Source organism: Lepidochelys kempii, chromosome 7 (assembly GCF_965140265.1).
Source record: "Lepidochelys kempii isolate rLepKem1 chromosome 7, rLepKem1.hap2, whole genome shotgun sequence".
Taxonomy (NCBI): Eukaryota; Metazoa; Chordata; order Testudines; family Cheloniidae; genus Lepidochelys; species Lepidochelys kempii.
In genome coordinates this window covers 508,840-530,422 of record NC_133262.1, presented here as the reverse complement: position 1 = coordinate 530,422, position 21,583 = coordinate 508,840, and the positions used below count along the sequence as shown (strand labels likewise).

Here is a 21,583-nt window from a genome sequence, read left to right as displayed (position 1 = left end):
AGATAATTTCCACAGCCAGGATAATTCAAAACTACTTTCCTAAATTACAAATTGAGGAAAAAGCACAATTTCTCTCACTGCTGAGCATGGTAAATTCTTCCTAATGACAACAACCCCAAATCCTTGGATGTCAATTTCCTTCTCTATTCTGGATGACCCATTTGTCTCCAGGATCTGAGGACCTTAATATTTGAAGAAAGCAAATTTTCAGGTAAGCATGGATAAACTTTCCTATTCTTCATGCTAAGGTCCACAGAGCTGTTACAGTGGGATTGTCAAAACAGTGTGTCTCCAGGGTGGGAAGCAGGATCATCCTTTAAATGTGGACACGCAAAATGTGGTAGATTATACATAACTCCTCCATCTCCCCCTGGACACCAATTCATGGAGAAGACTTCTGGCCCCGCCCCCCCAAAACTGCATCGGCTAAGACTGGATGACCAATATACAAACTTGGTGAACTTACCCGATATCTGTGTAGCAAATCTCAATACGTGACTACTCTGCCCTGAGACTGTCAGTGCTCCTAAGGGCTGAAATGCTTAACTGAAGGAAGAACATTTCTTGACTTCACGTAGGAAACGAATGCTATGACAATTGTGAGAACTGCCTATTTGAATTCAAAGTACGACACTGGGTCCCAATGGAGAAAGCTCCAAACTTAAAAAACAAAAGAAAAACCTCACACTTCTGATTGGAGACAGCAACTATCAGAAGGCCTATTCTGATAGATATGAAGTGTAACAACATTTCCTGCAGTGGTTCAATCTGGACTGTAAGGAGCAAAATGAGATTTCAAGGTTGTGGCTCTAGGACTTTGCAGGGTTGGAATAAGATTGATGCCCAAAGGTTTAATGTTGAAATTTGTACAAAACTTTCTTCCTTTCTTTTTTTTAAACACGTTGAGAACACTACACTACAGAGATTTGTACTTTTTGTTTGGACACTCTTATACACCCATAATAAAACCCTCTGGAGGATTTCAAGTCTATGCTTCATTAGTTTAACATGGAGTTAAAACTATGGACTTTGCACCAGCCAGTAGAACAAGTTCTCTCTTGTGGTCCATGAAAGCAATAATCACTTCATCCAAGTATTTATTTTAAACCAGTCTGGTTCCGGGTAGAAAACTGCTTTCAATATCTAATCGCCTTCTATGATGAGATTACTGGTTCTGTGGATGAAGGGAAAGCAGTGGATGTATTGTTTCTTGACTTTAGCAAAGCTTTGGACACGGTCTCCCACAGTATTCTTGTCAGCAAGTTAAAGTAGTACGGGCTGGATGAATGCACTATAAGGTGGGTAGAAAGTTGGCTAGATTGTCGGGCTCAACGGGTAGTGACCAATGGCTCCATGTCTAGTTGGCAGCCGGTGTCAAGTGGAGTGCCCCAGGGGTCGGTCCTGGGGCCGGTTTTGTTCAATATCTTCATAAATGATCTGGAGGATGGTGTGGCTTGCACTCTCAGCAAATTTGCGGATGATACTAAACTGGGAGGAGTGGTAGATACGCTGGAGGGCAGGGATAGGATACAGAGGGACCTAGACAAAATTGGAGGATTGGGCCAAAAGAAATCTGATGAGGTTCAATAAGGATAAGTGCAGGGTCCTGCACTTAGGATGGAAGAACCCAATGCACAGCTATAGACTAGGGACCGAATGGCTAGGCAGCAGTTCTGCGGAAAAGGACCTAGGGGTGACAGTGGACGAGAAGCTGGATATGAGTCAGCAGTGTGCCCTTGTTGCCAAGAAGGCCAATGGCATTTTGGGATGTATAAGTAGGGGTATAGCGAGCAGATCGAGGGACGTGATCGTCCCCGTCTATTCGACATTGGTGAGGCCTCATCTGGAGTACTGTGTCCAGTTTTGGGCCCCACACTACAAGAAGGATGTGGATAAATTGGAAAGAGTCCAGCGAAGGGCAACAAAAATGATTAGGGGCCTGGAACACATGACTTATGAGGAGAGGCTGAGGGAACTGGGATTGTTTAGTCTGCAGAAGAGAAGAATGAGGGGGGATTTGATAGCTGCTTTCAACTACCTGAGAGGTGGTTCCAGAGAGGATGGTTCTAGACTATTCTCAGTGGTAGAAGAGGACAGGACAAGGAGTCATGGTCTCAAGTTGCAGAGGGGGAGGTTTAGGTTGGATATTAGGAAAAACTTTTTCACTAGGAGGGTGGTGAAACACTGGAATGCGTTGCCTAGGGAGGTGGTGGAATCTCCTTCCTTAGAAGTTTTTAAGGTCAGGCTTGACAAAGCCCTGGCTGGGATGATTTAATTGGGGATTGGTCCTGCTTTTGAGCAGGGGGTTGGACTAGATGACCTCCTGAGGTCCCTTCCAACCCTGATATTCTATGATTCTATGATTCAATAGCAGACCTCCTCTATGAGAGAGGCATCCCAAGTGCCAATACTAGGTTAATGAGGCCTGAGAGCCATAGCTTCTACAGCCGGAAAGATAAACAGCATTACTGCTGCTCTCTCCTTCCTATCCCGGGAGCAATGGAAAAGGTGGGAAGACATACTGGAGGGAACTTACCCAGCTTCTGAAGTGTCATTCACTTCCTCACATTCCAGGTCCTATTACATTGAGACCCCGCAGGGTACTTTATTGTTTCCAGATACAAAAAAAGATGAACAAGGTATTTCCAGGTGTAGGAGCCACTCTGCTAATCCTTTAATGGACAGTGCACATACAGATAGGAAACTGTGCTCTGCCAAGGACAGGAGAATTTCTCTCTGTGGTAGGGCTGATTGTGTTTTGTTATTACGAAAATCCTACCAGACACATTGATTATTGAACCAAAACAGCTCCATTTTCCACGGAAAAAACAAAAAGAAAGAATCATTGTGTTCCGGCTGGTGGATGCTGTATTCTCTTTCTGATATTTATTCCCTGAGCTGAATTTGGAAGATCACTTTAAACAAAATTGATATTCTGCACTCACCAGTTGTGGAAGTGAAAAGTGTGCAACTGGAACTAGATCTCTGCCAATGCACAGAAGAGGGTGAGAAGCAGAGGGGATACCAGGAATTAGTGGAGAGATCTCTCACAAACCCCTGATCATTGAAGCATGCCTGTGTATGAGATCAAAATTCCAAACAGTGTCTTGTAAGAACTGGATTTTTGTTTGTGATACTTTTTGTTTTCCATTACGGTCATCTTCATCTTATGTCAATGTTTTTTCTGATCTGAGACTTTGTTCCAGATAGTATTCATCCTCAGTCCAGGCCTATGATAGACTTTGCTGGCACCATGAATCTGTCCTTGATTCAAGATACTCTAGAAACCATATCTCTGTGTTTCCTCCACTTTTTCTGTACAGACTCTTATTAGAAATATTGTCTAAGAACAGATAAGTGACTCTTCTTCCGTAAAGCCAACATTATTGCTACCATGATCCTTAGAGAGACACTCTGGGAGCACATAGAAGATCAAATAGTAAAGATCAAAGTTGGGAAGGGAAAGGAAAGAGGCTGCCACTCATCTACAAAACACAGGAATGATCAGAACATGGTTAAGTGGGAGTACAATGCTTTGAAGACAAGCTTTCTTTAGGAAAAAACTGTTAATGACCTTCCATAACTGTTCTTCGAGATGTGCTGCTCATGTCCGTTCCACGATAGGTGTGCATGCGCCATGCGAATGATTGCCAGAGAATGTTCCCTTAGGGGTATTTGCTGGGCTGACTGTAGCGCCCTCTGGAGCTGCACACGTATGTGCCAGTATAAGGGTGCTGCTGGCTCCACGCCTTGTCAGTTCCTTCTTACCGGTAACTCTGACAGAGAGGCCATGGAATGGACATGAGCAACATCTCAAAGAATAACAGTTACAGAAAGTTAGTAACCATTTTTTCTTCAAGTCCATTCCATGCTAGGTGACTCACAAGCAGAACCCCAGGAGGTGGGCTCAGAGTTAATGGACATGTTGACTGCAACACTGCTTTCCAAACTGGCATTGCCTTGGGCCTGTTGGGTGATGGCACAGTGAGATGCAAAGATATGCACTGAAGACCAGGTTGCGGCTCTGTAGATGCCCTGGTTTGGGACCTGTGCAAGGAACACCGCTGACGAAGCTCAGGCTCTTGTGGAATGAGCGGTTACTATGGCTAAAAATAAAACGTTCGCCTGCTCGAAACAAGACCAAATACAGGCGGTTATCCAGGACGAGATCCTTTGGGTTGACGCGGTTAGCCCTCTCATCCTTTCTGCTATTGCCACAAAGAGTTGCATGGATTTGCAGAAGGGTTTAGTTCTCTCAATATAAAAAGTGAAGGCCTGCCTAATGTCCAATGAATGAAGCCATCATTCCTCAGAGTTCTTGAGAGGTTTTGGGAAGAAGACAGGTAGGCATATGATCTAGTTATTAATGAATTGTGACACCACCTTTGAGAGGAAGGCCAGACGGGGGGGCTCAGTTGAACCTTGTCCTTGAACACCATGTAAGGTGGTTCTGACAAAAGGGCCTTGACCTCAGAGACCCTTCTGGCTGAGATTATCACCACCAGGAAGGCGACCTTCCAAGAGCGAAGTAGCAGGGATCGCTATGCTAATGACTCAAAGAGGGGTGGGGAGAGGATGCGTTTCGACAGGAACAAGTTGAAATCCCCTGTGGGGGAGGGTCGATTTGTGAACCTGAGGATACAGTTTTTCCAAGCCCTTGAGAACTGTTATTTCATGGGAGAACACTGATCTCCCATAGGGGTGGGGAGAGGTACGTGCCGATCCTGTTCTGAGCAAACCTGCTCTTCAGGGTTCAGCCATGCAGCATCCATGCAGTTAGGTGCAAGTAGGTGAGATTCAGGTGAAGTAACCAGCTGTGGTCTTGAGAAATTGGGTGCGGTCGGACTGGGAGTGAGAGCGGAGCTGCCACTGAGAGGTCCAGGAGCATGCTGAACCAATGCTGGCATGGCCACACTGGTGCTATGAGGATAATTCATGCCTTGTCCCGCTTGATTTTTAGAAGAACTGTGTGCATTAAGGGGATTGGGGCGGGCGGGCGGGCCGGGGTGTACAGTAGGTGGTCTGCCCACAAGAGCAGAAAGGCACCAGAGAGGGAGCCTGGGCTGTGCCCTGCAGCGAACAAAAACAACAGCATTTTCTGTTCTGCCTGATGGTGAACAGATCCACCTGGGGAGGCCCCCACCTTTGGAAAATGAATTTGGTTATCTGCCAATATGTTCCAGGCTCCCAGGCGATGTGACACCTGGAGATGAATGGAGCGTCTCGCACAGAAGTCCCATAGATGGCCAGTCTTCTGATACAGGGCTGAGGATCGAGTCCATCCTTGCTTATTGACATAGAACCTGGCTGCTGTATTGTCTGTCAGGACTTGTACCACCTTGCCTGAGACCTGGGGAAGGAACATCTGGCATGCTAAGTACACCGCTCTGAACTGCTGATGTTTATGTGCAGGAGAGTTCCTTCCTGGGACCAGAGGATCCAAGATCCGAAGTTGTTAAGGTGGGCTCCCCATGCTATGTTTGACACATCCAAAATTAAGGATACTGATGGTTGTGGGTTAACAAAGGGCACCCCCATTATTACCTATCTTGGGTCTTTCCACCAGTTCAGGGTGGTGAGAACCAGGGGAGGGATCGTAAACACTGAGTCCAAGTTGTGTCTTCTCAGGGAGTAAATTGACGCTAGCCACATTTGGAGGGGCCCGAGGCGCAGCCTTGCATATTGAACCATGTAAGTACAAGCCGCCATGTGACCTAGAAGCTTGAGGCACACCCGAGCTGTTGTGATTGGGTGGGCCATGTTATTGGATATCAGGTCCATCATGGTCTGGAAAAAGGCCTCCAGCAGGAATGTCCTTGCTTGGGTCAAGTTGACCACAGCCCAAATAAATTCCATTCTCTGAACCCTGGGACAAGAGTTGACTTCTGCTCGTTTATCAGCAGGCCCAGTGCGCAGAAGGTGGCTTGGACTGTGCTGATGCTATTCTGTACTTGAGCCTGCGACTGACTTTTGATCTGCCAGTCACAGAGGTACAGGTAGACTCGTATGCCTCGCTACCTGAGGAAGGCTGCAACAACCACCGTACACGTTGTGAAAACACGCAGGGCTGCCGATAAGCAGTGGTAGCGGCGTTGACACACTGTAAACCTGAAAAATCTTCTGTGGCCACGGGAGATAGAAATGTGAAAGTACGCGTCCTTTAAGTTGAGGGCGGCGTACCAGTCCCCCGGATCCAGGGAAGGAATGATGGAGGCCAGGAAGACCATGTGGAACCTCAATTTCCGGAGATCTGCTGAGGCGACATAGGTCCATGATATGCTGGAGGCCCCCTTTGGCATTAGGAAATACCAGGAGTAGAACCTCTTCCCTCTCTAGTCTTGAGGAACTTCCTCCATGGCCCCCATAAGTAGGGGGGATTACACCTCCGAGAGGAGGAGTTGATCATGAAAAGGGTCCCTGAAGAGGTATGGGGCGAGGGGAGGCAGAAACTGCAGGGTATAACCAGCTGTCACTGTGTTCAGGACCAATGGTGTGAATGACCATGCCAGGCTGAAGAGTGACAGACAATCAAAAAATAAAAGGGGAGGCAGATCCGATACGGTGACTGGTACAGCGCCATTGGACACACCTTCAAAAGGCCTGCTTGGGCCGACCAGAGTATCTTTGAGACCCGACTGGGAGGCTGAAGTGGGCAGAAATGGTTGGCGCTGTTTATAACTCCTTCTTTTTCTTTTGTAGGGCTCCTATCTTGGAGGTGCCAAGAACCAAGGATGCTGCTGAGGCCTGAAGTGCTTTCTGGAAGCAGACGGAGCGTACAGACCTAAAGATCATAGAGTGGCCCCTGAGCCCTTCAGCCCATGAAGTCTTGTGTCCATCTGCTCTGAGAAAAGAGAGGAGCCTTCGAAGGGAAGGTCCTGGATGGACTGTTGGACCTCACTGGGAAGGCCAGAGGACTGGAGCCAGGAACAGCACCTCATGGTGACCACAGAGGCCACTATCTAGGCTGCAGAGTTGGCAGCATGCAGAGCCGCCTCGAGAAAGGTCCTGGCCATGTTCTAACCCTCTTCTAGGAGGCTGCAAACTCCTGTCTTGACTTTTGGGGCAGGGAGTCTTTGAATTTATTCAGGGAGTCCCACAGATTAATATCATATTTCCCCAGCAAAGCGAGTGCAGGTATTCAAACTTGCCTGCCGGCACAGAATTCTTTTCTGCCCTCTTTGAAGTAGGGGCCAAAGAAGAAGGAGTTTGCCCCAGGGCCTTGACTGGTCCCATCACCATCTCATTGATGGGCAGGGCCACCTTGGATGGAGCTGCTGCAGCCAGGATATCAGTAAGACTCTGTGATGTCTCTTTGAGCTCCTCGATCTCCAAGTCCAAGTTTGAAGCGACCCACTTCAGAAGGTCCTGATGGGCCCAGAAATTGTCCTATGGAAGCAGGCTACTGAGACCCGCGACAGCCTTAGCTGGGTAGGACAAGGAGAAGGCTTGCACCAGGGGAGGGGCTCCTCCTTCTTCTTCTGCCTTGACTATGTCCACTAGAGGCATCTCCTGGAAGTCAGTACTGGAGTCAGTAGCAGAGTCGGGGTCCGGTGCCAAGTGGGAAGGAGCGTTAGCCCATCTTTCAGAGACCACAGAGTAGGATTGGTGGGAGGAAGGACCCAGCATCGGGGGAAACCCCCAGAGGTTCCAATAGGGCCACTGCATAGGCCAGTGACCCGCTGGCTAGGTGCCTGCTGGAGGACTGGCGCTGAAGCTCAGTGGAGCGTAGGCTGGGTACCGATGGTGGGCTTTTGGCAGTACATAAGGTTCCCCTTCAGACTCTGAAGAGGATTCTTCTCTCAGCAGCCACAGTGAAGCAGTACCCACTTCTGCCTCCATGTGGTGCTTGGGCTCCGGGAACCAGTGGTGTGCCAGAGATCGGGATGCTGGAATCAAGTGGGGCTTGCCCCTAGGTGGTGCTGGGAAGGCGCCTGACGCACCCTGTTCCCTTCTGCTTCCGGACGCCAGAGCTGGTGGGTGCCCCACTGGAGCTGGCAGGACCGGAAAAAAGAGAAGGTCCCTGGCCACCTGAAAAGCTTCTGGGGTCAATAGCATTGTCAGTCCGCTGGCACTGCAGTGGTTTCCTTGTGTCGGCAGAGGGTCCCATACCAGGCTGAATGCGGCAGAGTCGACAGTGCCGACACAGGTCCAGGGGTAAAAGAATGGCCTGGCATAGGTCTCACTAAACAGCCTTCTCTCCACTTGTCTGTCTTCTGCACGAGTGAGTGCCCTCTCTCAGTATGCTGCTTCTTGTACTACTTCCTTGGCACCAGAGACAGTGCCATGAAGAGCTCAATGCTGGAGGAGCGCTTTACCCTAACACCAAAGTACTTGGCGTCAAATCGGACAGGCTCAGCTCTGAGACAGGTCTGAGGGTAGCTTGCATGAGGACAGCTGTCAGTCTGATGTCCCTGTCTTTTTTGGTGCGGGGTCTGAAGTCCTGACAGATCTGGCATTTGTTCTTCACATGAGTTGCACCCACGCACTGTAAGTAGCTGGAGTGCAGGTCACTCAGGAGCATAGGCTTGCCACAGGAGGTAAAAGGCTTGAAGACCAGCGAAAGGGGCATGCCTGGCACCTGGGGCGAAAGTCCCTCTATGACAGGAACTAACTATTTACACTAATTATATACACTAAAACTACTTGAATCCATATACACTACACTATGATAACAATGAACACAGAAAAACCTCAGAAAACCAATAGGAAGAAGCCTTGCCAAAGTAACAAGGGCTGTTCCAGCAACTGTCATGGGCTGTAAGAAGGAACCGAGAGGGTGAGGGGCCAGCAGCGTCCCTTATACCACTGCATAACCTGTGGCATCAGAGGGCCATAGAGCCAGCCCAATGGATACTACTAAGGGAAAAATCTACGGCAACAGTGCACATGGTGTGCACACACACTTCGTATGGAATGAACATGAACAAGCAGATGTTTCTGACAGGGCCTCTCTCTGCTTGTTCATGATTTTCTGAGGCTAAAAATCGGATGGGGATCAGGTTGTAGTGCTCTGATCTGAAATTCACAATGGCAAGACAAGAGGCAACGGGTTCAAACCACAGCATAGCAGATTTAGATTAAATCTGAGGAAAAACTTCCTCTAACTGTAAGAACAGTTCAGGACAGGGGAACAGACTGCTTAGGGAGGCTGTGGAAGCTCCTTCCCTGGAGGTTTGCCAAAGGAGGCTGGATAGCCGTCTCTCTTGGATGGTTTAGACACAACAAATCCTGCACGTTGGCAGGGGATTAGACTGACCCCTGTGGTCACTTGTAACCCCAATGATTCTGAATCCTTCATTCATGTCACAGCTTTTCCCTGGGTTGCTGAGATTGTGAATGGGACAAAGTTCATCTAGGCATTCTTGCACAGTCCCCTCTGGACAATGTCCAATGACTTCATTTAGTCAAAGTTATTAGTAGCCCTTTTGTTCTCAAATTCAAAGAGCCAGGCACCAATCTGGGGTCTAACTCAAAATAACAAGGGTCAGGAGACCTGCAGATAGCTCTGAGGCAACTGAGGGCAGTTATTGACCCTGTACTTGTTCTAGCTACCACTTGCAAAGAGATATTTTCTCCTATTGCACTTCACAGATTGCTTCAACTTGCCATATTACATCTATTCCTTTCTATTCCTATTCCAGTGTTTGGTAGGAGTTAGAATTAAAAGCCAACTTTTCTGATGACTCTGAATAGCCTCAGGTTTCCATAAAGTTCCCATTGTATCACTAAGATAGCTGGGGATGAGATGCTCAAACAAATCAGCTTCAAGACCTCATTTACCTGCATGTAAAAGATTTGAGTCTCTAGTTCTCTCTCTTCAGGGAGAAACCCTTCAGTCATGTGAATTTTTTAGGTTGAGAAGACTACACTTGTAATATTATCCAACCTGATGAGAGCGACAAGGGTGCTTAAGGTGGCAGATGACAGTTCATGTTTGTTTCTGTTGACCTGCCCCCTGAGAGTTTTCATGCTCAAAGGAGGGGGCTGAGGCCAGGACTGCCTGGACTCAGTTGCTTGTGAAGGGCCTGCACAGTGAGGAGGCCATTATCTGGTAAAAATCTCCCCCAGTTATAAATGCTGAGTCCTTGACCACCAGGGATAATAGCCACACGTATCTTTGTTAGAGACAACGGGACAAATTTTGTCTGGTGCATACTGAGGAACCTTCTGGCCTTATAAACTTTAGACTATGTGGGTGGTCGTGAGTGCAAAAGTAGTAAATGGTGGAGGCTCCTTACAGCCTGTCAGTTCTTCCACATTTGGGCAGCTGTCACGCTCATCACTCCACAGCTATCTGCTGGGGGGTGGCGGGGGTAGGGGGAGGTGGAGTAGAGGCATGGCAGCCTGCAGCAGAAACTTCGAGCAATAACCTGGATATTTGAGCATGGTGACCCACAGCTGGGAACGCCAGCCCAACAGCCAGGGCATGGCAACCCACAGCAGCAGCAGCTGATGACAACTTGATACTTTCTCAGTCTTGTAGGTCTGTCAGGACACCTCTGCCCCTTTTATATATCTTCCCAGTGTGTATGAGGACAGATAGTTATAGATCGTCTAGGGCAATGCAGACCTCCTAAGGGTAATTTTACAGTACTCATTACACTCTTGCCCGACAGTCTCTTCTCTATTTGGTTTCAATAAAAAATTAAAGTTTACGATTTGGTTCTCTAACTTGGATGTGAAATGCTGACCTTCCTTTCCTAAAGTGGAAGAATTCCCCTGGTGGTGGGAGAGATCTGCATGCTTCAAGAATCAGCACATCTATGGCCTGGTCCTTTCTGCACTGATATGCAATGCTGCACTCTAAAACTGAGGAGGGAAATGGTGCTGAATGTATTATTCATTTTATCCTCCTTTGGGGAGTTTGTCCCTATGATCCTGCTTCAGAGAGAGGAGCAAACCTGAGCTCAGAGACAATCTCCTCAAAAATCCAGTACAGCCTTGGGACACAACTGGGAATTAGACAAGACATTATTGAGTCCAACTGTTAGTCTACAAATTTGAAGCAAAGTTTGGAATTTCCCTCAGAAAAGCTTTGCAGCAGGGAGGGTGGTTGAGCCACTGGCTGCTGTAAAGGCAGAAAAAACTGGAGGGAACATCAGGAGGCAGGAAATAACCCCTGCTCCAGAGACTGACAGGAGGGATTCTGCCCCTAAACTGTAAGACTGAAGTACCCATTGCAATGAATGTGTGGACCTTAGCACAAAAAAGAAAATATATTCCAGGAAGATATAAAACATCCCTTATGTAGCAGCAATGGTTTGGTTAGGTCAGGAAGATTTCTGGACCTATCCCTGAGAAGGGCCTCATTCTTCTGTAAACAGAGTTGGGAAGGGTGCGCAAGAAGTGGTAAGGACTCTTGGCCTGATGTCTCATAAATAAGGCTACGATTTTTTCATGGAGGTCACAGAATCCATGACTTCTAGCGAACTCTGTGAATTCAGCCCTGTCGACCAGGAACTGCAGCGGGGGGACCCCAGCTCCCCTGGAGTTCCTGGCCACTGTGGGCCCCAGGCAGCTCTTAACTGCCCCCCCCCCACAGCTCCCAGCTGCCTTGGGTGGCAGGGCTCCCCTTCCCCACTGCAGCTCCTGACTGCCATGGGTGGCAGGGCTCCCCTCCCCCACTGCAGCTCCTAGCTGCTGCAGGCGGCGGGACACCTGGAGTTCCGAGCAACCGCATGCACTGTGGGTCCTTCAAAGCTTCCAGCGGCCGTGGGTGGTACCTTGGAGCTCCGAGCCCCCACAGCTGGTGGGGGCCCCCAGAGTGGCCCAGCAGCTGCCAAACCTCTGAAGGCGGTGTGGGGATCCCGCAGCTAGGTTCTCTACTTTCTCAGGGATATTTTTAGTAAAAGTCAGGGACAGGTCATGGACTTCCATTAATTTTTCCTTATTGCCAGTGACCTGTCCATGACTTTTACTAATAATATCCATGACAAAATCTTAGCCTTACTCATGAACTATGTTAACCTCTTCCTTCTATATATAGAAACACAGGACTGGAATGGATCTTCAGGGTCATTGAATTCAACCCCTTGATACTGCAGGCAACTTCGTCAGATAATCATATCCATAAACTAAAACTAGTTGGGTTATTTACCCGCACCAATCCTATTGGGAGCCTATTCCAGAAACTCACTGCTCATGGTTAGAAACCTTCTTCGAATTTTCAGCCTGAATGTATGCACAGCCAGTTTATACCCATTTGTTTTTGTGCCAGCATTGTTCATTTTGCTTAAATAGCTCATCTCCTCTCAGGTGTATGTATAGACACCAGTCATATCTCCTCTCAGCCTTCATTTTGCTAGCTACACAAGCCAAGCTCTTTTAGTCTCCTCTTGTAAGACAAGCTCAATTCCCATGATCGGCCTTGGAGCCCTTCTCTGCACCTGTTCCAGTATGAATACATCTTTCTTGAACATGGATGACCCGAACTGCACACAGTTTTCCAGATGAGGTTTTAACCAACGCCTTGAACAATAGCATATCTCCCTATTTCTACTGCAAATACTTATACACAGATATGCCTTTATCTGCATCAGGGACTTGAAATGGTCTTCTTGCTCACCAGCTGAGACTTTGCACTTAGGACCCCAGGGATTGGCCTCCACCTGCTCCTGTATTCACACTGGTTCTTACCTGCATCTGGGACCCAATAACTGTATTATTGCAGGACAACTCTGTCTTGTTGATTGTGTCCAGCACAGCAGTTTTGCCCACAAATTCTTTATTGGCACTTAGATGCTGTTCCAGGAGGTTCTGTACATCAGCACTGTACTGGTTAGTAAAGGCTTCTTCATACTGATCTGTCCAGAGCCGTATCCGGTTCTCCCAACCCTCAGCTGTGTTCTCATCCAGGGCATGTGCTTCAGAAGGAGAATTCTGCATCAGAGAACATAGGGTGAATGAATAGTACTTGCTGGGAGAAAACTCAATCCTAGAAGCTCTGGTGGAAGTGCTGGAGCTCACCAGTCTTCTTCCTCTGTTGCCAGAACTAGAAAAGTGAGTTGCACACCAGCCCTGGGCCCCACTCAAATACTCAGATGACCACATGGGTATCCAAGAGGTGGTACCATTACATTTTCCACTCTCTATCACAGAGCTGCTTCTTACTAGTGAGCCATGGAAAATTTAGCGTTGGGTGAAACCCATAAGGGACACACTGCTTGAGTTGTCCTATATGGAAAGGAGACAGACTCAGAGGCATGGGGAACAGAGAAACAAGACCTGTTTTTCTCACTTGCCTCATGACCTCCTCCTTTTTCCCTGCTCCTCTTGCCTACTCTTCCCTTTCCAGCCCTTTATTCCCCACTCCTCATTTTGCTCTCGCCCCAACATTCCTTCTATAGTTCCCAACCCCAACAACAGAAAGGACAAAACACTAAAAGGTAAATGTTTAAGAATAAAAAGTAGCAATAAGCTAGTAAAAATGCACACTTGTGTAGAGGTTGCAAAAAGGGAAAGGCAGAAATAACAGAACAGGTGGAGGATTAAATAGTAGAAATAGACACATAATAAAATTGTTTATATTTTGTTATTTTTAACTAACACTTCACTCCGGCTTGGAACATTACAGCTGTGCCCATTGTCCAAGGGTTCATCATCCTGTGTCTTGATTCCTGCAACATCCTGCCCTCTGATCTTGACAAATGCAATCTTGCTCCACTCATATCCATTAAGAATGCTGCTGCTAAGATCATTTTCCCAGCCCGCGGTGGCCAACCTGTGGCTCCGGAGCCACATGAGGCTCTTCAGAAGTTAATATGCAGCTCCTTGTACAGGCACCGACTCCGGGGCTGGAGCTACAGGTGCCAACTTTTGAATGTGCTGGGGGGTGCTCACTGCTCAACCCTTGGCTCTGCCACAGGCCCTGCCCCCACTCCACCCCTTCCCCTTCCCCTCCCCTGAACCTGCCATGCCGTCGCTCCTCTCCTTCCCCCCCAGAGCCTCCTGCATGCCACGAAAACAGCTGATCAGGAGGTGCGGGGAGGGAGGGGGAGGCGCTGATCGGCAGGCCGGTGAGCAGAAGTCGCTCAGGGAATGCTGATGGGGGGGCTGCTGATGTATTACTGTGGCTCTTTGGCAATGTACATTGGTAAATTCTGGCTCCTTCTCAGGCTCAGGTTGGCCACCCCTGTCCTAGCCTGTCACTTTGATCGTGTCTCTCGGTATCTCTCCACCAGCTCCATGCTCTCTACTGAATCAAATGTAAGTTGCTTGTATTCACTTTCAAGGCCACTCAGGATCAATCCCCACTTTACATATAATTTCTCATTTGCTGCCAACTCCTGCCTCCAATTGACCCGTGATTCCAGCCTCCATCACCTAATTGTAAAGTTTTCACAAACAAGCACCTTCGTGCTTTCTCCCAGGCTAACCCTGCATTTGCAAGGCACGCACCATAAACACTTACAAAGCTGCCTCATTATCCTCCTTCAAATGCTCCTTTGCTGGGATGCCTAGGAAGAACCCGACAACAGTCAGGCTGCTGGTGTGCTGAGACCCCTGCCTACCACTAATACTCTCTCACAGATTCCCTGTGATCCCACACCTCTGTATACATCTGTTTCTTGTTTCACACTTAGATTGTAAGCTCCTCGGGGGCAGGAACTGTCTTTTTGTTCTTTGTTTGTACAGCACCTAGCACAATGGAGTTCTGGTCCATGACAAGGGCTCTAGGTGCGACAATGATGTAATTAATAAATAACTATAAAATAAATATGTAAGTATACAATATTAGCACTGTTACCTTGTCCTACCTTCCCTTCCATGGTTTTCACACTCATTTGCTGCATTCTCTCAAACCAGACTGTGTTTTACATGTTAGTGCAGCACCCAACACAGTGGAGGGCTCTAATCCTGAGCACAAATAACGTGGGTGCAGAACGGGCAATGAAAAGTGGCTAGAAGCATGGAAAGACCTCTGCATAAGATGATACTGAGAAGACTGGGATTGTAGTTTTGACAGGAAATGAATGAGGCCATGATAAAGGCATTATTAAAAGTGAATGAGAGAGAACGTAATTACGTGCTCCTGTTTACCCTCTCCTATAAGACTACAGCAAGGGAGCCAAACAATAACATTGGAAGGCAATATATTTAAAAGGGAAATTCTTTTTACATGACATAATTAACCTATGGAACTCTCTGACACAAGATACCGAGGCCAAGAACTTAGCAGGATTCATAAAGAACTGAAATGTTTTTGGAACGGATACTTCAGTGACAGGCACCACAGAATAACCTCAGAGCATAATAAGAACATTCACAATTATGTTAGATCAGATAAACAAAGGATAACAATATTCAGAAGCTTGAGTTACATATATAACTGTCCACTACAGGATTTTGTGCAACTTCCTCTGAACCATCTGATATTGGTGACTATCAGAGCCAAGATACTGAACTGGGATGGTGAGACATACCAGGGTACAATCCAGACTAATGAGCTGCTGTGTCACCCCTGCCCTCTATCCTGGGGTGCCCTTTACAATGCTTTGCTGCCGTAGCCTCCAGCCTAGACTGTACCCTGGTATGTCAAAGTGACGCAGCAAGCAAAGTTTATGCACAGCTTGTTATTTTAAATGAGGCTTACACTTTAAGCACTGGTACACCAAATTTTGAGCGAGTCTCAAGTGTGGTGGCTGGAAACAGTCAAAGAGAGGTGTTGTCTGTGCTGCAAGAACACAAAGAGGGGTTTTCTAACAAGCCAGGGAAGACACTTGCTAACTCATAAAAAAATCATTACAGAAGGGCCACAGCCACCTTTTCCAGCAGACCCTACAGGGCCCACTGTCAAGGTACAGTCAAGGAAATACAAAGCATGGTGGACCTAGGAGTAACCCCAGCGTGGCTGGCAGGCTGCAGTTGCACAGACACTCAAGGTGTGGCTTGCACACTCAAAGGCTGTTTGTGAACAATCCAAGTGGGAACTCCTTCAGCAAGACATTGTACGGCACCCAAAGCTGCAGGGCAGGGGTGACATAGCTGCTCATTAGTCAAGATTGTACCCTGGTACATCACAGATGGACCTTGGTCTGATCTGATAGGATAAATGCTACATTTCTAGGACAGTGCTTTGGTCCAAATGTAATCCTTTCCCCAGAAATGGTACTTGTGAGACAACCATTACCAACCCAGAAAGCCTGAATACTTGCATTCATCCATCCCAGTTCATGGGGCATGGAGAGGAACAAGACCATTTCTGTTGTGGACCCCAATATTATTTAAACTTAACGTACAAGTACATTAGATTAGATGAGTCAAATGACAGCTTACCTCACTAGATACTGGGCCATGACTCAATCCTGCATTCTCACACCTCAAAATCTCTCCTCACAGGTGTCACTGATCAACCTCACCCTAGGTGGCAGGATGGGGTTTACCCAGCAGAGAGAAATTGATAAGCCCTCTCAGATGAAAGCAGAGTTCACCAACCAATGGGAAATTCCTCTAACACCAACTCAGAAAGGGTTCCTTTCTGGTGCGTGAAAGGTCAGGGCTTATCCAGAAGCTAGTGTCAGAATCAGAGAGCCCCAGACAGACAAATCAGGAAAAAAACTGCTGAGAGAAGTGACACAATCATGCAGGCAGCTCAGTTCCACTCACCTTCATCCGCAGAGATTTCCGTGAACCTTCTCGAAAGGCCTGTGCCCAAAACAAGAGAACGATGCCCATCAGTATTTATACCCTTTCTTTAGATTTCTATAAAGCTCTCTCCCCCACCACTCGATGGAGTCCAAGGATCACATTTAAATTAGATAACATTAAACATGTAAATTACTCCCAGCCCAATGGCCCAGAGATCACAGCATTTCACAAAAAAATGGCAGAAGCCACAGGAAGATTTAAACAGGAAGTGCTGGACCTGAACAGAAAAGCTCCACAGAAGGACTCCAGCAGACATTCTCAGAGAGGGAGTTTCACAGACAGTATTCCTGAACTGAGAAAGTTCATCCCCCCTGACCTGACTAAGGAAAAACCTTTGGACCACGAGAAAGAGTGAGCTGACCAATCTCAACTGCCTTGGTAAGGAGGAGGGTCGGGGACCATCTCTCATTGAGCTTTATTATTCAGTAATTCTAAGAATTGAACCAGCTGGTTTATCAGCAACCACTGCAGATCACAGAGGGATGGTGCTATCAATTCCTTAACCCTTACAAGTAAGCCGTATTCTGCTATCTCTGTGGCGGCAGATCAATTTCACGGAAAGCCCAAGTAAATAGCAAACTACACTAATCAAGCTGCTGGTGAAGAAGACATAAATAACATGTATTGTCTGCTTCACAACACATACAGGCATGACGAAGAACAATCCAAAGCAATTCAAAATCCCCAAATCCTTTCATCAGCCTCATACCATCTCAAAGAAAGCCACCCAGAAGTGCCACAACTTGTGGGAACTCCAGAAAGGGGGCTGTTAGACAATGAAAAGCACCCATGGAGATCTCCTTCCCAAGAATCAGCCCACCCCCACCAGAAACTGCATCCCAGACACACAGCACACACCTCTGAGAAAAAAAGAACAGTGTCCTCCTAACGTTTCAGTCCCATCATATCAATGAACCTTCTGCCACAAGCAGATGTGGACCCCTGAACAGGTTTTTCTGAATTCTGATGAACCAGCAAGAAAAACGGAGATGCAATTCAAAACCAAACCTAAAGCCTCTGAATGCCAAAGGGCAGTACAGGGAAACAAAGGGGAAGACAGATCAATCTGCAAGCTCCAGGCTGGGGTGGCTAAGCAGCTCATAAAGATGAGGCAGTGGTGGGACATGAGAACTTCCTTTCCATACAGGCTTACTTGGAGTAACCAAAGGATGACCCATTTTTGGGCATGCTGACCGCAGCAGGGGTCAGCCTGCACTCACCAATACTGTGCCCAGCATTTGGTCTGGGATGTTTTTGCCATGTTCACATACCTTGATCTTCTTGGCCTTTGGTGCAGTGCGAGCTTTCTCCATACTCCTCTTCCGCTTCTTAGGTTTGTTTCTACGGACCCGATTAACAGTGAGAGTGATGCTTGTTGGTGTGTGCTGCGTAGCTGTGTACAACACTGTGGAGGGAGAGAGTTCCTCATCCCAACTCTCGGTTGCACTACTGTCTCCACCTGCAGGGAGGAGTATCATGTTAGCAACTTTATGTCTATCTTGGAGAGATCTGCATGCTTCTTGGTCCTCCTTCACAATGATTTGCTAGCTAGACATTGCTCCTCAACCTCAGAGCCCCGCAAGTTCAACCTCCCCTCCGCCGCTCTCCCAACCTTCTGACACTGCACAAGATGATATTACTGCATATTTGGTCTCTCTGCCCCGCAGAGAACTTGCCACATCCCTCGACTCCCAAGGGTGGAGAGAAAAAGACACATTATTGTGTTTATCACAGCTACAGGTGATAGCACTGAGAGACAGTAACAAAGAACCTTCTGGCCCTGTTGGAGGAGACAACAGTGTCACCTTTACTCACAGCATAAACGCAGCCTTACCTGACACATTGTCCTGCTTCCGGCGGCGGAGTCTGATCACTTTTCCCCTGCTCATTCCCCTGCAAAAAGAGAATGAACAATTGAAGCCAGTTTTGTAAGGGTCAGTCAACTTGAAAGTCAACCAGATGTCACAAGCTGCATGCCCTGCAAGGGGCCCAGGGTGATAAGAGCATCAATTTGTCATTCTCATCTCCACTCCTAGTGCCACCAACACTTGTCAGGTTGACAGAACAAAGGGGGAGGACTGATACTTGGCAAAGCACTTGAGAGAACACTTCAACCAGCAACAGAAAGTTGATCCCCAACTCAAATGTGATGGTCTGGCAATAGAAGTGAAAGCAGGAACCGTTCCGTTCTGCGATGTATCAGAAGTTACCTGCATTTGTCACACTTGATGAGGAAGCCATCTTGAGACAGAGTGCAGTGACACCAGCTGGGAATGGACTCTCCCTCTGAGGAGCTCTCACTGTCCCCAGAGTTCTCCTCGTCAGGTGAGTGCAAGCCATTCAGCTCGGCCCGAGGGATGATAGTCTGAACTGGGGGAGATGCTGGAGGGGTCGGAGGAGGAGGAGCTCCATAATTATGATCCTGAAAATAAACATTTCCATCAGTATTATTTTGAACATAGGGAGTTCAAAGTCTTAGAGTATGTCTACACTGCAGCTGTGCTGCTGAAGCACTTCTGGTGAAAGTGCTTTAAGCCGACAGGACAGAGCTCTCCCATTGGCTTACTAACTCCTGCCTCCGCAAGAGGCAGTAGCTATGTTGACAGTAGAAGCTCTCCTGATGACATAGTGTTGTCCACAATTTACATCACGCTGGAGTGTGGCTTATTCACACCCCTAAGCGACATAAATTATATCAAAGTAACTTACAGTGTAGGCATAAACTCAGTTCTAACTCAACAGCCATCCAGGAAACCAACAATCAATCTGAATGGAAAACAGCCTGCAAATAGCTTGAAGCAATAGCTCTGAGAGACGTGAACTGCACAATTTGTCTCAATGGGCTGTTGACATTGAAACCTCTGAGAACAATTCAAATGTCAATATTGACTGTTTCTCTGCTAATCGTTTTGAAAAAACTTCCAGCTAATGTGCTTAACCCAAAATCTCAAACCACTTTCCATGCTTTCCCTCTGCATATCTCAAGTCTTCAACTTCTCCCCAACCTTTTCAAGTTCTGACAGTTGTGTTCTCAATATGAAAATCTGCAGCACACTAAAAACCAAGTGTGAAGACAGTGTAAAATAAATTGCAGTTGGTATCAAACACTACCAGCGAGGATACTGTGGAAGGTGTTACACATTCATATGGTTCATTCAACAAAATCCTCCATTTTAAAATTTAAAGGAAGCTGTTGCAGATTTTCCTATTTGCCTCACAGAGCATTGCAGGAAAAGACAGTTACCTTTTCTGTAACTGGTGTTCTTTCAGATGTGTTGCTCATGTCTAGTCCACAATAGGTGTGCGTGCTCACCACATGCACCAGTGCCGGAAGTTTTTCTCCTAGCAGTAGCCGTAGTGGGGAGCGCCCCCCCCCCCCCGACACCTGGAGTGGCACCTGCCTGGCGAGGTATAAGGGGAGCTGCACGCTTCCCCCTACCCTCAGTTCCTTCTTGCCAGACAACTCCGACAGAGGGGAAGGAGGACGGGGTGTGGAATAGACATGAGCAACACATCTCGAAGAACACCAGTTATGGAAAAGGTAACTGACTTTTCTTCTTCGAGTGATTACTCATGTGTATTCCACAATAGGTGATTCCAAGCTATATCTGTTGGAGGTGGGTAGGAGTTCACAAGTTCCCACGATGGAGTACCACCCTGCCGAACCTGGCATTATCCCTGGCCTGGGAAATGATCACATAGTGCGAGGTGAACATGTGAACCGAAGACCACGTGGCGGCCCTACAAATGTCCTGGATGGGGATATGGGCCACGAAGGCAGCTGACGAGGCCTGCACCCGAGTCGAGTGTGCCCTCACAATGGGCGGCGGGGGGACCCCCACCAGCTCATAACAGGAACGGATGCATGAACTGATCCATTTAGAAAGGCGCTGAGTGGAAATCGTCTGACCCTTCATGCGCTCAGCCAAGGCGATGAACAATTGCGAAGACTTTCTGAACAGCTTGGTCCGCTCGAGGTAGAAAGCCAGAGCCTGCCTCACGTCGAGCGTGTGGAGACGGTGTTCCTCACTAGTAGCGTGAAGCTTGGGGCAAAGAACTGGCAGAGAAATGTCCTGACCCATGTGGTAGGCGGAGACCACCTTTGGAAAGAATGCGGGGTGTGGGCGGAGCTGGACCTTGACCTTGTCCTTATGAAAAACCGTATAAGGAGGTTAGGGCCCTGAGCTCCGAGACTCGCCTTGCTGACGTGATGGCTACCAGGAAGGCCACCTTCCACGAGAGATGAGACCAGGAACACGTGGCCAGTGGTTCAAACGGGGCCTTCGTGAGATGAGCCAGCACGAGGTTTAGGTCCCACTGTGGATCCAGGGGCTTGGAATATGGGTAGAGATGGTCCAAACGCTTAAGGAACCAGCCGGTTATAGCATGGGAAAACACTGTGTGCCCTTGCACCGGGGGATGAAAGGCCAACATGGCCACCAAGTGTACCTGACTGACAAGGGTGCCAGTCCCTGGGCCCTCAGGTGGAGGAGGTAATCAAGGATAAGCTGGATAGGGGTGGCCGTCGGGGAAACACCTTGCCCTGCAGCCCACCTCGAAAACTGAGACCAGTTTGCCACATAGGAGCGGCGAGTGGAGGGCCGTCTACTTTCGAGGAGGACATGCTGAACCTGTTCCGAACACGTCCTTTCCTCGCCACCTAGCCCCTGAGCAGCCAGGCCGTGAGGTGAAGTGCTGCTAGGTTGGGATGGAGGAGGCGGCAGCCCTGGCCCTGAGAGAGGAGGTCTGGCGGAGCGGCAACTGCCATGGCGGAGCTACCGCCAGCCCCGAGAGGGTCCCGTACCAGTGTTGCCTGGGCCACGCCGGGGCAACGAGGAGGACCCTGGCTTTGTCTGTCTTTATTTTCTCCAGAACATTGCTGATCAGAGGGAACAGGGGAAAGGCGTAGAGGAGCTGGCCTGACCAGGACAGGGTA

At 48.1% G+C, this 21,583-nt stretch overlaps 1 protein-coding gene across 7 annotated transcripts in view; it reads right to left on the bottom strand.

Annotated features, from left to right (window-relative positions):
* The window catches only part of SETD5 (SET domain containing 5), a 173,443-nt gene that overhangs the window by 65,500 nt on the left and 86,360 nt on the right, over positions 1–21,583 (bottom strand). For 3 of the 7 annotated variants that reach the window (XM_073350785.1, XM_073350778.1, XM_073350781.1), the window contains exons 4-8: positions 18,858–19,069; positions 18,482–18,540; positions 17,919–18,106; positions 16,606–16,644; positions 12,637–12,879 (exon numbers count right to left, since the gene is read on the bottom strand). In XM_073350785.1, the coding sequence (XP_073206886.1) occupies positions 12,637–12,879; positions 16,606–16,644; positions 17,919–18,106; positions 18,482–18,540; positions 18,858–19,069 (741 nt within the window). The remainder of the gene's footprint in view (positions 1–12,636; positions 12,880–16,605; positions 16,645–17,918; positions 18,107–18,481; positions 18,541–18,857; positions 19,070–21,583) is intronic. The other 4 variants (XM_073350779.1, XM_073350782.1, XM_073350783.1 and 1 more) reach the window with 3 other exon arrangements.